We start from the raw sequence: 15,248 nt of genomic DNA on the forward strand, positions 1-15,248 counted from the left end.
GAATAAAGCGGCAGGGGACTAATAGCCAAGAACAGTTAATGGAAAGGAAGAATTAGAGGATCAGGTGAAGATGGGCAGTTCTTTTCAGCACTCTACAAAGTAAAATGAATTAATGTACTATTTGTAATTTATGGCTAAAGAGGGAGGCTCTGCAGAAAGTTAATATCTAGAGAAGTAGGGAGCTATTTGTAGCAGGGAGTTCTTTTGAATATAATGGGTAATGCGCTCAGTGTCTGACTGTTTTGTGGATGTTTTGAGTTGGAAACTATTAACATATTTTAGAAGAAGAAATTTGCTTAGTAAAGTACGGGAATAGGCTGCTTTAAAGAACTGCCATGAAGATGCTGAATTGCCACACTGGGGTGCTGCAGTCTTCTTTCAGTTATGAAACACAACAGCATGAGAAACTTCCCTTGGTGTTTGGGAATATAAGGAGAGTGTATTACTTATGAAACATAATATTTTTAAATTACGTTTTTACTGCAGTCACAAAGATCTATGCGGAGAGATGACATTTAAAAATAAGTTGCTTCAGAAATGAAACCTATATTTTTAATTTGAAAATGGAAACATGTACACAAATCTGAACATTATGTATGTCATAAAGAGGCTTCTTCTTTCCTGGTAAAAAGTATAAATATTTAATTAAAATAAGGCTTTTAATTTTACATATGATTTTTCTTAGAATTTTTTTCTTTTTTAACAGATAGTGCCTTTGTGGATTGCTCCCAACGTGTTAACCTTCTCTGGATTTGTGATGATTTTAGTTAATTATTTTCTAATATCTTTTTATGACTGGGACTACACTGCCTCAGGTAAATATCCTCATGCTGTAATTTTTCAGAATTGCAGAGCTGCCTGTGTCACAGGCCTGAATGATAGAGGGAGGTATCAGATCCCTGGACCGTCCACCCCTTCCCTTAATGAGCCTCCATGAGCATATAGGAGGATCTGCCCTGACACACGTCATTATAAATTCAGGCCATTTTATTGGAAAAGCTTATTTAGTTTCATCCCTAAAAATGGGTTTCAGCGTGTGCTGTTCAAAGTCTATGAAAATATCTGACTTGACTTAGAGTGTATGCCAGGATTCCAATACACAGTCATTTCTTAAATAAGGTAACTTGGAAAAAAAAACCACCCTAGACGTCTTCATAAAGTTTTCATTAGTTTCACAGTTCTTGATATCTAAATCCATGCCTGAATTTGTTAGTTCTCCTTTCATTACTCCCTAAAAAAAGGTTGCTGTCCCCCAAGTCAAGACTGCTTTTACACAGAAGAAATACTTTCTAAACAAATCTTTCTTGAAATTATACCTTCCAAAGTCCAAATCCTTATGACAGAACAAGTCAAAAGCTTTCTGGAGCTGGCTATTCCTGAGCATAGGGAATGTTCAGATCGGGATTTCTTAGGCCAGTTGTGAAAAAACCAAAAAAGCCTAATCATCTGCCAGGTGATTAATATATAAAGCCTCTGCTTTTCTTTAAACGAGGCAATTTGGAAAAGACTCAATGTTCTATTTCCTGAAACAATTATGCTTGATTTTTTTGTTCCTTTTAATGTCTTATGCCTGTAATTAACTTTGGGAAGTACTTCTTGGCATGAACTGTTTGAAGATTTATTAAGACAGTTCTAGAAGTAGACATACTTAGTAGTAGTTTTGCTTCAAAAATAATCCTGTGTGAGTATTAAATTTTCAGGGCCAGCATGTTACATAAATATCTAGCCTCATTTTTGTACACTTGGATTTTTATTGATGCAGTTGATATTTACTAAATTCTGTAATAAAATAGCATCCAGTACAGACCTTTTCATCGGGTGATTTTATCCCAGATGACACATTCCTAGTGGATACATATTGAATTTGAAGATACTTGAAACAGTGATATAAAGGATGTTAAAGTTTAGACTTTTAGGTGTAGTTTGCAAGGCTAGTCTTAATTTCACGTGAAAACAGTATTCATCGCTTCCCTATTGACTGAAAATGTTCATGCAACCTAGCTAGTCTTTTGAGTATCACATATCAATTCCATGCACAAGATCAGAAATAAAAGCCGTAATTTCCTGGACAGCTGTTTTCCATTCTACAGTTTGAAAATTTGCAGCTAAGAATCAGGAAGTGCCATCTTCTCTTTCAGAATGGCCACATGAGGCAGGAGTGAAAAGTCTTCAGGAACGCTGCCTTCAATATTGGCATCTCTCGGTTTAGTTAGGGTACGCCTCCGTGTACGAGGATTTCCTTTTGTTCTGTGCAGAATGCCAGAAACCTGAAAGGGTTTCGCATATGCGGTTGTTCACTGCTGGTTCATTCCTTATTGGATTATGTTTAATTTAAGGAGAACACTCTTTGGAGAAGGGTCTGATTTCTTTAGAAGTGCAACAATAATCTAGGGGTTATTGTTCCTAGCAGAACAATAACTGAAGCTTGTATTCTGTCCAGTTCGGCTTTCTCTTCCAGGTTCATTAAAAAAATATCAGGCACCTTATCAAAAGGGAAAAAAAGGGTACTATATCTGTCTTAGCCGAAGGGCAAAATTTTCCTGTTCAGATCTATATGGTAAACCTGCTGCACAAAACTCACATTGAAAACTGCACATCTTTTTATATATTTAGAATATTACATAAGCATTAACTGATTTTTGATGAGTAGTCTTCCCATGAACAGTGAAAAATTTTGCCTAGTTACTGGCATTATTTTGTGGAGTATTGTAGTCACTTCAGCACCAAAAGGCTCTACCTTGTCTTCTCCTCTTTACCATACGAGCATATTCAGGCCTGGTCACTGTTTCCTTGAAATGATAGAGCCCACTGATGACATAAGTTGATGGAAGGCCAAAAGCAAATCGTAACTTTAATTCTACTTTACATCTTAGTAGCAGTTTGTTCCTATGAATATACATATCTTCATGTATTTCTTTAATCTTAACTGCTGTTATACTGACTCTCTGTCCAATTTATTTCAGGTACCAGTCCTGGACTTGTTCCAACCTGGGTGTGGGTATTCAGTGCTTTTACCACCTTTTGTGCTTATACTTTAGGTAAAGTACACAAGTACACTGAAGTAATTTACACATCTGAAGTCTTCATATAGTTTTATGTGCTAGTTCACGAATGCTGATATCCAAATGAAAAGGCATAGTGGTTAAATTATTGATGTCTCTCCAAAACAGTTGCCTGATATTAAAAAAAAAAAAAGTGAGACTTTAAAAAATCAACAGTTTTTCGTGATATCTTGTAGCTTATATGACTGTAGCTCTTACTTCTTTTCAAAGTTCAAGTGCTTTTTGTAGAGGGACAATAGAAATCATTTCACAGCAAAACCATTACTGTTGGGTTTCATAAAAATCTTTGGCGCTGAAGAGCTGACGTTCCGAGACGCTACCTGACGCTTGGTCTAACAGCGAGTACTTTCAAGGACAGGAGAAACAAAGAGCAAAGTAGAGAAAAAGGGAAATTAATGTAGCAGTCTGTTTTAACCTATAAGGCACATCAGTGCTTATGGCGTGTGTCAGGAGAGACAGTATGAAGGTGGCGACAGGACTGGGCTTCTTATAGAGATGACGTTTCTTTTTTTTTTTCTCTCCTGTGGCTGCCTTTCTCCTGAATCACCTTTATCTCGTTTTCAGTTTTATGTTCCGTATTTGCTTTTTATCTCGTTCCAAGGCTGTGCGCTTTTTGGTACATTGCACCGTGCGGTGCAGCTCTGTGAAGACACACCTCAGTGAGTTCAGATACAGATCTGAACTGAGGCAGATCTCCGAGTGAGATCCTCACTAACCTGGCTGTCTTGCTTTCTCTTCCAAAGCAAACTCATACCAAACTAATTTTTCCGCGTCAGGGGGCAACAGAGCTAAGTTTTCCTTGGACTCGAGCTGGTATATTTACATGGACTGCAGTATGTTGTGTAAACATATCAGCTCTTTTGGAGCTCGTTCATGTGAGGAACTGGACTGCACAATGTAGCCATATATTTGTGTACCATATTTAAGATACCTAACCAAGATATAAATATGTTCTGTGTTGTGTACACTGCATTGCCATGCAAAGGTCCAGGCTTAGAAAGTCCTGGGAACAATACTGCATCTTAGCACAGAATGTGTAATGAGCCCAGAAGGCCTGTGTCGTAGGGGATATACCATTTTTGTTTTCCAAGATATGCATTTAGAGTCATCTTGATGAACCAGGGTGTATTTCATTGTGCAGACATTTCTCTCTATATTTTGAATGCCTTGACATTTTTAGCCAAATCTGTGCCAAAATTATTTTGTTCAGAATTTCTTTATATTTTTACCATATAAATTGTTGATGCAACCATCACTTGAATCTGCTTATCAGTCAGATTTTTGTAACGGTTGTCTATAATCATCTTCAGAAGACGCCTTTTCTTTTGTGAAACTCTTATTGTAGGCATAGGGAATTCAATGAAGTGGCTATCGTTTCATAAATCAAAATTCTGTATTGGAGCTAAGTTTCTTATTGCATAACACCCTGGAAAGCTCACTGGAAATGTAGCTTCTGAGGTTCTTAATGTGGATGTTATTTGCCAGTGAGGCGTATAGTTCCTGATACTCAGAAGACAAGGGATATGATGTTGACAGTCAAAGCTGTAATCAACTGATGCATATGTAGATTTTTATGTCTGCTGTCCAAGTCACCTTATGAAATACTTAGTCTCACATTTAATTCTGCATGGCAGAAGTTTTCCCTTTGGAAAACTACAAAGAGCCATAATAACTAAGCAAACATGCAACTTAAATCTCTCTCAGTTTCTTTTTAATGACACAGTTCCTCTCTCCAAATTCCCAAGCATGCCGCTCTTTTTTTTTTTTTTTCTCCTCTGTTAAGGTAGTTTTGTCATCTGTGCCCTCTCCATAAAATGGAATGTTCCTGGCTGTTACTTTGAATTCCGCAGTTAAAATGTTACATAAAATTTAGTAAAACTGAAGACTTATGAACCATAATGAGACAGAATCATAACATAGGAATTCCAAAGCAACGGAAGTGTGGGACAACGGATGTCCACCATTAAACATATACTGTTATTGTCATGAGTTACTTGAAAACTGGCACCTAAAACAGAAAATGCTTTCAAGAACCTAAAAAGCTAGTGAAACCACATGGAAAACTGGGTAAATGTTCTGTGAAGATCCAGTTTTGCCTATATGTTACAGTTTCCATATTTCTCCTAGTCCCTTATTGTTAGAAGTACCATATTCCATGACACTGTTATAAGCTTAAGTCTGTTTAGCAAAAGGTTCCTACAACATGAAAAGTACTGTTTCACTGTAATCTATGCATTTTATCATCTGCTGTGAATATTCTTTCGTGACGACCTAAAATAATTCACGAATAGACCAGTCCTCTCTGGTTTGGGATGTGTAAAAGACCATTTGTTTAGGAATGTTAAGATCTCTATTTGCTGATTATGTTTCAGAGGCATCCTGTAATAGAATAAAGAATTTCTGCATTTATAACACACGATTCAAGTAACCTCGAGCTTATACATGCAATTTGCTTTCTGTAAATTTCAATGAGGTGCTGACAATTCAATGGCACTGTTATTGGAGAGAGCATATGGCTCAAGAGGGGGCCAGACCTGTTTGAAATCCCTTATGAAATCTTTAAATTTTTGAGTTGTGAGAACCGGCTCAAGAGATTTGTACTTGAGTGGAGGATATCTCCCAGCTGTTTAGGTATTATAATAGGGTGGTAGTCTAAAATCTGTGACAAAATTAAATCCCACAATTTTCTGGTTTAGATCCCTGAAGTATATTTACATTAGACAAAACTCATAGTACTGCCAAATAATCCAGAGAAGTAAGTAGCACATGATCTATAGCAGCTGTGGATTCTTTCGTCTCACTGTGTTGAATTGTCCCTTCAGTCGGTTATGGGTTAATAGTGCTATCACTAGCTAATAATTGTTTAGCTATAGTACTTTCCAAGTAATGTTAAAAAAAAAAAAGTCCTTCTCCATGTTATTTTGAGTTTCAGGATAGTTGCACTTAACTTTAAGAAGAAGAATAATTCTGAAAGCCTCACCAGCGCAGTCTCAGAGAAAAGACTAAGGGTATGGTTTGACAATACAGCTAAGAAAAGTTACATCTGCCAGTTCCCCTCCTTCCTTCTCCCTGCATTCCCAGCCCCTCTGTTGTGCCACCTCCATGGCTTTTTGTACCCTTCACTGAGCCAATTCTGTTCAATGATCTCAAGAAAACTTAATTTTTTGTTGGCTTTCCACCAGTTGAGCAAGTTGCAGGTCCTCCCCTGTTCAACAGCAGTGAATGGTCAGATTGGTGCAAACCATATTGTTGGACTGTATCCTCAGAGGGACATCCATTAAAGTGTCTGGCCACCTTTCAGGCACCTACGTATTAAAAGTGATCAATACATAACTCAGCTTAGCAGTAAATCACAGAATCACAGAATCGTTTAGGTTGGAAGGGACCTCTGGAGATCTTCTAGTCCAACCTCCCTCCTCAAGCAGGGTCACCTAGAGCAGATTGCCCAGGATCACATCCAGGCGGGTTTTGAATATCTCCAGCGAAGGAGACTCCACTAACTCTCTGGGCAACCTCTTCCACTGCTCACTCACCCTCACAGGAAAGAAGTTTCTCCTCACGTTCAGATGGAACTTCCTGTGGTTCAGTTTGCGCCCGTTGCCTCTTGTCCTGTCGCTGGGCACCACGGAGAAGAGGCTGGCCTCATCCTCTTGACACTCCCCCTTCAGATACTTGTACACATTGATGAGATCGCCTCTCAGTCTTCTCTTCTCCAGGCTCAACAGGACCAGCTCTCGCAGTCTTTCTTCCTAGGAGAGGTGCTCCAGCCCTCTAATCATCTTGGTAGCCCTCCGCTGGACTCTCTCCAGCAGTGCCATGTCTCTCTCGTACTGCGGAGCCCAGCACTGGACACAGTACTCCAGGTGAGGCCTCCCCTCAGGCCTCAGGTGAGGGCTGAGTAGAGGGGCAGGATCACCTCCCTCCACCTGCTGGCAACACTTTGCCTAAGGCACCCCTGGATACCCTTGGCCTTCTTGGCCACAAGGGCACACTGCTGCCTCATGTTTAACTTGTCCACCAGCACTCCCAGGTCCTTCTCTGCAGAGCTGCTTCCCAGCAGGTCAACCCCCAGCCTGTACTGGTGCATGGGACTATTCCTCCCTAGGTGCAGGACCTTGCACTTGCCTTTGTTGAACTTCCTGCCGTTCCTCTCCGCCCAACTCTCCAGCCTGTCCACGTCCCTCCGAAGGGCAGCACAGCCTTCTGGTCTCTCGGCCACTCCCCCCAGTTTTGGATCATCAGCAAACTTGCTGAGGGTGCACTCTGTCCCTTCCTCCAGGTCATCGATGAATACGTTGAACAAGACTGGACCCAGGACTGACCCCTGGGGGACACCGCTAGCCACAGGCCTCCAACCAGGCTCTGAGCCGCCACTGACCACAACCCTCTGAGCTCGGCCATCCAGCCAGTTCTCCATTCACGTCACCGTCCACTCATCTAACCCACGCTTCCTGACTTTACCTAGGAGGATGTGATGGGAGACAGCGTCAAAAGCCTGGCTGAAGTCCAGGGAGACAACATCCACTGCTCTGCCCTCATCTACCCAGCCAGTCATTCCGTCATAGAAGGCTATCAGATTGGTCAAGCATGATTTCCCTTTGGGGAATCCATGCTGATTACTGCTCATCACCTTCTTGTCCTCCACATGCTTAGTGATGACCTCCAGGATGAGCTGTTCCATCACCTTTCTGGGGATGGAGGTGAGGCTGACAGGCCTGTAGTTTCCTGGCTCCTCCTTCTTACCTTTTTTGAAGACTGGCGTGACATGGGCTTTCTTCCAGTCCTCAGGCACCTCTCCTGATCTCCAGGACCTTTCCAAGAGGATGGAGAGTGGCCTAGCGATAACATCCGCCCGCTCCCTCAGCGCTCGTGGGTGCATCCCATGGGGGCCCATGGATTTATGGATGTCAGGTTTGGACAAAAGATCTCTAACCTGATCCTCCTCAACCAAGGGAGAGTCTTCCTTTCTCCAGCCTTCCTCTCTTGTCCCCACGGTCTGGAATTCCTGAGGACTGGCCTTAGCAGTGAAGTCTGAAACAAAGGCAGCATTCAATAACTCTGCCTTCTCTGTATCCTTTGTTACCAGGGCACCCGCCCCATTCAGCAGCGGGCCCACGTTTTCCCTCGTCTTCCTTTTGCTCTTGATGTATTTGAAGAACCCCTTCTTGTTGTCCTTGACATCCCTTGCCAAGTGTTCATGCACCCAAGAATTTTGACTGAACGACTGAAAGGTACACACACCCCAATAAATTTGTGAAATTCACTCCTTTAGGTAGCCATTTAACTGTTAGTCATTGAAGTATTTTAACATCAGATTACCTAAAAGCCTGAGTGAATCTCCCCCAAAGCAGTTTCCTAGAGTCTGAGCTCTGAGTGCCTACAACACCAATGGGTGGGTGAGAAGCCATGTGGGTGCTTCTTAGTACTCTCATTGAGAAAGTGGTCACAGGAATTGACATAAAAAAGTATGTTCAGACCACTGAGGAGAAGTAGTTATGGATGTCTTTCTCAAGCTTGTCAGGAAGGTGGCATTCAGTAGAGGAATTGAGGGGAGGGTAGAAGAATTGCCTGAGAACTGAGGTAGATATTTTATGAGCAATCCTAACGTTTTGGTATTGAAGGGACTGTTGTGCTTCAGTTTTCTCTTCTCAGTGTTTGTTATATATACTGTGAAATCTATGTGAAAAAGGTTACTCCTTTTGTTGTGCTTTAATCCTTTGTTTCTTTTCCTTTCTCAATCCTTCTAGACTCCATAGATGGGAAACATGCTCGAAGGACTCAGTCCAGTAGTCCCTTGGGAGAATTATTTGACCATGGACTGGATAGCTGGGCTACCTCCATTTTTTTGCTTTCTTTTTTTTCTGTCTCTTCCCGTGACAATGGGAAGACTGGAGTTTCTGTATATACAATGTATATATATTTAAGCATTGTCTTGTTTAACTTTATGTGTTCACACTGGGAAAAGTATAACACTGGAGTTCTTTTTCTTCCTTGGGGATACGATCTAAGCCAAGTGGTAAGTATTTATCATTCCTGTTTTTTTTTTGTTAGTGTTTTCAAAATATTACAGAAATAAATAGAAAAATATTGCTGAAGGCAAATATACTTGGCCAAAAGTTTGAATGTGAAATAGCGTAACGCTGAAAGTACTTCAGGAATATTTCCTGCATTTGCAACAAGGGGACATTCTCAAGCGAATTGTCAGCAGCAGAGATTCGTTGCATTACAGGGAAAAGAATGGCTTGCAGTGGTCAGACAGCAAACACGAACTGTATTTTTTTTGTGATAGTAATGAAAATTATCTTGCTGTCTAAAACCGTAAGCAATTATCCCACGGACACTAGGTTTTGAGAAACTATGTGAATTAGTCCAGGTAGTATTTATTAACAGTTACGGTATTGTCAGTATTATACAACGCTAAACCTTCTCCATTCTGCCACCTCTTATATGGAAATGGTAGTGGAAATAAGCTTGTACCTATGCACTGGGCATACACTGTTGTCAGGTAGCTTTTACAGTTGGAAAAAGTCAAAGTCATACCTTTAGACATTTGGTTTTTGGAAATGGTGTGAACCGCATTCAGTAACATGAATTCCTTACTAGCCCACAGCCAATTGCTAGCTGACTCCCTTGACTGGCTTTCAGCCCTACCTCTGGGTGGACCTCTTCATAAACCTGACCAGAGCACCACAGTGAGTGATAGCTTCATTGCAAAAATGAGGTGGTAGTAGTTAGTAGTAGTAGCAGTAGTAGCAGTAGAAGCAGCAATAGCAGTAGTAGTAGCCTCATTGCACAAACAGACAAGGGCCCAGCCCTAGGATTTCTGCACTAGTGGGCTTCTTAGATAGCCAGGCCTTTGCTGCCTGAAGAGGACAGTCCCAGTCTCCTGAGTTTCCTGTCACAGGCATGAGGTGAAAGGTGGAGCCAAATATATGTAATTGAAAGGAAGTTTGACAAATATTCAAGTATGTGTTTTAATAGAAAAAGAGTATTTGAATCGATGGCCGCAGATGTATTGTTGTAAACATAATCACAATCCAGTGGTTTGAGAACAACTTGGAGATGTTGGTCCAGCTGTGGTGCATCTGTTTCATCCCTTAGAAAATAGGTCCTGGGAGAAGAAGTTGGCTCGGGGCTAAGACATTAGGCAGCCAGCTGCTCTGGAAGTTTCAGCCCTGTCTGCGTAAAGCTTCTTAGTGAGGTTCTTTCAGCAGGAGAAGGATAGCTGTGTTCAAACTAATTTCACTGGTTGCTTACATGATTGCTGTAGATATACATATGAATACTTAGAAAGCTACAGCTTTTTGACTGCTACAGCATCAGGACTGTATTAGTGGTTAACTACGGGAGTGATATCAGCTAATGGAGCGCTACTGTTAACTCTGCCAGGGCCTTTTAGTGACCTCGGCCACTGTGACAGCTTTCCCATCTGGGAAATAACGGTAATAACATCTTCCTGTCTCACAGATTTGTGGTGAGGCTTAATTTCAGTAAAGACTGTAAAGAAGTGTGATTAGCTTGGCTGCAAGATGCTAACAACTATTATTTCCTGTTCCCCTTTGATGCTGAATTGCTGTTCTGTATGCTTTTTGCCTAGTAACTTCTGTGATGATTTGCTTACAGTCAAAATGATAAACGAATACATGTAAGGATTTTTTGATGCTGTATAGCACCATTGTGGATCAAATCGAGGAAACAGAGCCTCTTTATTAGGCTTCCGGGTTCTGGTACATTGCTGTTTGTCACGGAAGCAACCCACTGTAGTGGAAGATAAAACTTGAGAATAGCAACTGTGGTCTGATTTCTATTTTTTGTTCTACTCATCTCGCTTAGTTAGGTAGACTGTTTAGTCTTTTCCTTCCTTTTCCTTTTTTTCTTGCTTTTCCTTTCCTTTAGCACTGCAGCGGTAGTAGATTGTACCATTGAAATGTCAGTTTTCCCATCTGTAAAGAGTAGTTTTTGTAGCTGCGGTTGTCTAAGGATAAAGGCAAGACAAGGTTTGTAGGTCAAGGTAATGTTTTTTTCTTTAGTCCAAGCTGTGTGTTATGTACACCAGAAAGCTTGTGTGTTCTTTTCTGGCTGTACTAAGTGGCCTAGTAAAATATGTGAAGTCTGTTACAAACATTGTCTTGCTCTTGTTTTGTAAAGCAATTCAGCAATTTCATATGATGGATGCGCTATTAAAGGCAGTTATTCATCTCCAGCTACTTGGAGGAGAGGATATTGAGGTCATTAGCAAATAGCTAATGATAAGAAAGATAGTGTTGCAGTTGCTGTTTTTTTCGCCACTTCTTTGCCAGATATTACTGTGATCACATTCGGAGGGACAGAGTGAGGGAGCACTTACAGGCTGCTTTCAGACACTTTCCTGGCATTTATTTCATTATTTCTTCTGTGACATTTTAAGCTAGACTGCTAAGCGAACGTGTACCTGTGCTCTGTTTTAAATAATTTCACTAGCAATGTGATGCTATTGCATTGACACGTCAAAACCTCAAGTGGTCTAGTCCCCTCTCTCTGCTTTGAAAATGCGTGGCAGCCAGGAGCTCAGGACTTGATTATCATCACAAAGCTCAGAAAATACTGTAGTTAATGCAAGCATGCAAATAAATAGCTATTGACCTCCATGAAAACGTTAAGTGTCGCGCAGCTCCCAGGACGCAGCTGCTGAGTCAGCCATTGTGTGTAAGCACGGACAGCGCTCTCCAGCTGGCATCGAGGAGAAGGCGTCTGCAGCTATGACACCCTGCCCCTCTCTCTGCCCTCCAGCACAGGAAGCTAGCTGGTACTTACTCCTCTGCAGGCAGAAAAGGGTGCAGGCAAAGGCGCCTCTTTGTACCGTGCCATCTGGACAGTTTCTGAGGAACACACTTTTAAATAAGCACACCTATGAGCAACCCCAAAAATTACGGGCTGAAGAGAAGGCTAAAAAAGAAATGCTTGCTCTGTTCTTCGAGAAACCATCTCCGATGCATCTTGTTAAAAAAAGAAAGTCAGTTTTTGTCACAATCCCAAACAAGGAAAGCTAATACCTGCAGATCAAAGTCCTTGGAGAAAAAAGACAACGTTTTCCCGAGAAATGAAAATGTTTAGCTTCCTTCTGTCTGTTAACTTTTGCAGACATATTTTGCATACATTGGTTACACAGACTTTAGACTGGTCTGAAGCATGATAGGAAGGTACCCTTTTTTAAAATAAAAGTTTAGAAGTGAAGATAAGAACTACGTGAGAACGGGGCTGATCCAGGTGGATTCTCCTCGTTCCTGCCTCGCGTTATTTCCAGCCAGGAGCGCCAGCGGGAAAAAAAAAAACAACACAAAGACACAAGCGGCAAATGTGAAAGGGAAGAGGTAGCTTTCTCCGCCGAGCGGAGCGGGAGCCCCAGGTTTCGGGTCTGGGAGAGTCGACCCAGCTGGGCTGTGCTGCGTGTCTGCCTGCTGCCTAGGGCCGTCCTGCGTAGCCTCCCCGGGGAGCACACGCTGCTTGCTGGAAACTCCCAAATGAATGAAACATCTCACGTAGGTGGCAGCTTAAGCATTGTAAAATTTCTTTTTCTCCTTCCCTTCCATACTTGTCAAAATTGGGGAAAGAGGTTTTTGGATGCCGTATGCCAATTTCTTTTTGCATTTCGTGCTTTTGTCGAGCAATTTACAATACTGAGGCCGAAATATTTTTCGTGTGACCTTTTGCTGGGAAGTTCTGCGCCAGCCTGTGTTTTGGGAATCAACAAAGGAATCCAGAGCAATGCAAATACACATAGATCTTTTAAACACTTTGAAACCTCTGTGATTTAAAAAGACACATCATGCTAAAACTAACTCCTATTCAAGTCATGTGTAGGAAACTGTTAGTTTTACTTTTTTTAGGCAAACTTTGTCATATTTATTTTCAGAGGAAAAATGTAACCCTGTGGTTTAAATGACTTTGTTCTGTAGTTGTTCGGTTGGAGCACAGGATTAACAGAAAATATTTTAACACATAAACAGTTAATGCTATTGTGATATGCTGGGGAAATTGAATTTTACAATAGAATTAATATTTTACATTTTGCAGAATCATAAAGACTTCAGAAGCATAGCCAGTATACTTCAAAAACTGATGAGAAAATGTTGGATTTTTTTTTCTGTGCAATACAGCATGCAGCATATTCACTGAGGCTGTATGTAAAACACATTTGCAGAAGAAGAAATCATTTGAAGGGAGGGAGTTGTGTATATGTACTTATATACAATTTAAAACACTTTGTCACAAAACTCACTCCTGCGGTAGTAGAAAGACAGGAAAGGGACGGTGATTTTCAAAAATCAGATTCTTGAGAGAATAGTTAGAAGGTTAAAAGCTGAGCGATGCTGAGGAGTTACACTAGCTTGCGTCTGGATAGAATTCTCCAAACATCACTCGTGGGAGAAGTATTATGCTGATTTTATAGGTGGAGAAAGGTGACTAAATTGTTGAAATTTAAGAAACTGTGATAGTGTAGTGCGCTGCTGTTTAGAATCCAGCTGTCCTGCTGCTCAGCTGTAGGCTGCCGTGACAAAGAGCTTGTAAACTAACACCATATATTTCCTGATTTTTGTCTTCATTAAGTAAGTACTATTGCCTCCTCATAGATGAGGTCTTTACAAACCAGAATTTTGCCCGGTCAGCTGCTGCAGTGAGTTAGAATGTCCCCTTTTATATTGGACCCTAACTTGCTATACAGTCTTTACTCGTGTTATTTAATTTGCTCTTCTCATTTTACAAAAGGTTATAATTATGTGTACTTGCTAAAGATTAGAGTTATATCTGAAAAGTGCTAAAGCCAATCTGTGCCAGAGATATGAATAAAACACCTGGTTATTAAGTAGAAGTACTCAGTTGCACTTGGGAACACTGCTTTACATTTTAGTTAGTTTTTTTACCAGCAGTGTCTTTTAAAGCAGTCAACAAGTTTATATAGCTGACTGACATGCTTAGTTTTTATCTAATAATTTTGACAGTCTCCAATTTCTGCAAGATTTTAATTAAGCCAAAAGAAAAAGCAAATGAAATCCGGTCTTGGATTGAGGGATACGACTACAGCTTTTTATCTTTCCAGCTTTCTAAAGGAGGTGTTTGAGACTGCCCCAGTGAAATCCAAGTGATTATTCTTACTGACTTCAGTGATTCCAGGGTTTCAGTTACAAGTCGTTAAAAAACACGAAACTAAAATTTTGAAGCCAAAGAGTGTTTTTCATACATAACATCTGTTGTGTTGTGTATCTGGTAAATAAGAGAAAATCTCAACCTTTGAATGTTTTATCTCCGAAGCGCGAGGCAGAACGATCTCCCAGACGATGCCTGTTGCATCGACGCTCCTGTTCCTAGAGGTGTGCTGGCGTCTGACAGTGATACTCATGACTGTACTGCCAAAAGTACTGGCTGTATTAGTGCATTATACTGAAGTTCCTCTTTTATCACTTGCCAAGAAAAATCTATTCAGAATTCAGCGTGTGAGGGTAAATTCAAGGGGTCCATCAGAGCCAGGTGGAATTTTGCCATCAACTTTGATGGGGCCAGGAGTCTCTCAGTCACGTTATATCGATACAATGCAATTCCTTTATAACACCAATTGTCAGCTCTGCTGCAGCCAGTTGTAAAACCCATTAGACACATCCTGCATTTGGACCAAAATTTCACTCACTGCCTTCAGTGGCCCAAGATGTGGCTTTCATACTAGCGCCTGCACTTCTCCACTGCAGATCTGTCGTGCTGCTTGTCCTTGCACAGGCAATTCAAACATCCAATTCTGTGATTCCCCATTTGGGCAAAATTGTTTAAAAATTATATAATGATAGGGCAAGACTCTAGAATTTATGCACAGAGAGGTAGGTGAGGTCAGATATAACGATGTCTAAATTTAATTGAAAGTTTAATTGGTAAGAGTGTTCTGCTACTAATTTGGGATCTTAAACAGCCTGTTATCTACAAAAAGATTTTCAGTTTACCTTTAAATTAAAGCAAACATGTTTACCATAGTTTCGTTTAGGAGACTGGAAATGTGTTCATAAAAGTTAAAAACAAAGAAACCCGTAATGCAGTAAAAACTGGGTATTTTATAAAGCTAAACTAAAAATAGTAAAATGTAGAATGCAGGTAAAGTTGGAAAATTTGTGATTTCAAAGCGAGAAGATGTATTGAATAGAAAAAAAAAAAGTTATTGAATGT

General features: G+C 40.7%; 1 protein-coding gene across 5 annotated transcripts in view; it reads left to right on the forward strand.

Annotated features, from left to right (window-relative positions):
• LOC104149459 (ethanolaminephosphotransferase 1) overlaps window positions 1-15,248 on the forward strand; it is a 59,893-nt gene that overhangs the window by 20,579 nt on the left and 24,066 nt on the right. For 4 of the 5 annotated variants that reach the window (XM_068932763.1, XM_068932766.1, XM_068932767.1 and 1 more), the window contains exons 3-5: window positions 707-815; window positions 2,964-3,038; window positions 8,810-9,078. In XM_068932763.1, the coding sequence (XP_068788864.1) occupies window positions 707-815; window positions 2,964-3,038; window positions 8,810-9,078 (453 nt within the window). The remainder of the gene's footprint in view (window positions 1-706; window positions 816-2,963; window positions 3,039-8,809; window positions 9,079-15,248) is intronic. The other variant, XM_068932764.1, reaches the window with a different exon arrangement.

The sequence above is a fragment of the Struthio camelus genome, chromosome 2 (genome assembly GCF_040807025.1).
Source record: "Struthio camelus isolate bStrCam1 chromosome 2, bStrCam1.hap1, whole genome shotgun sequence".
Taxonomy (NCBI): Eukaryota; Metazoa; Chordata; class Aves; order Struthioniformes; family Struthionidae; genus Struthio; species Struthio camelus.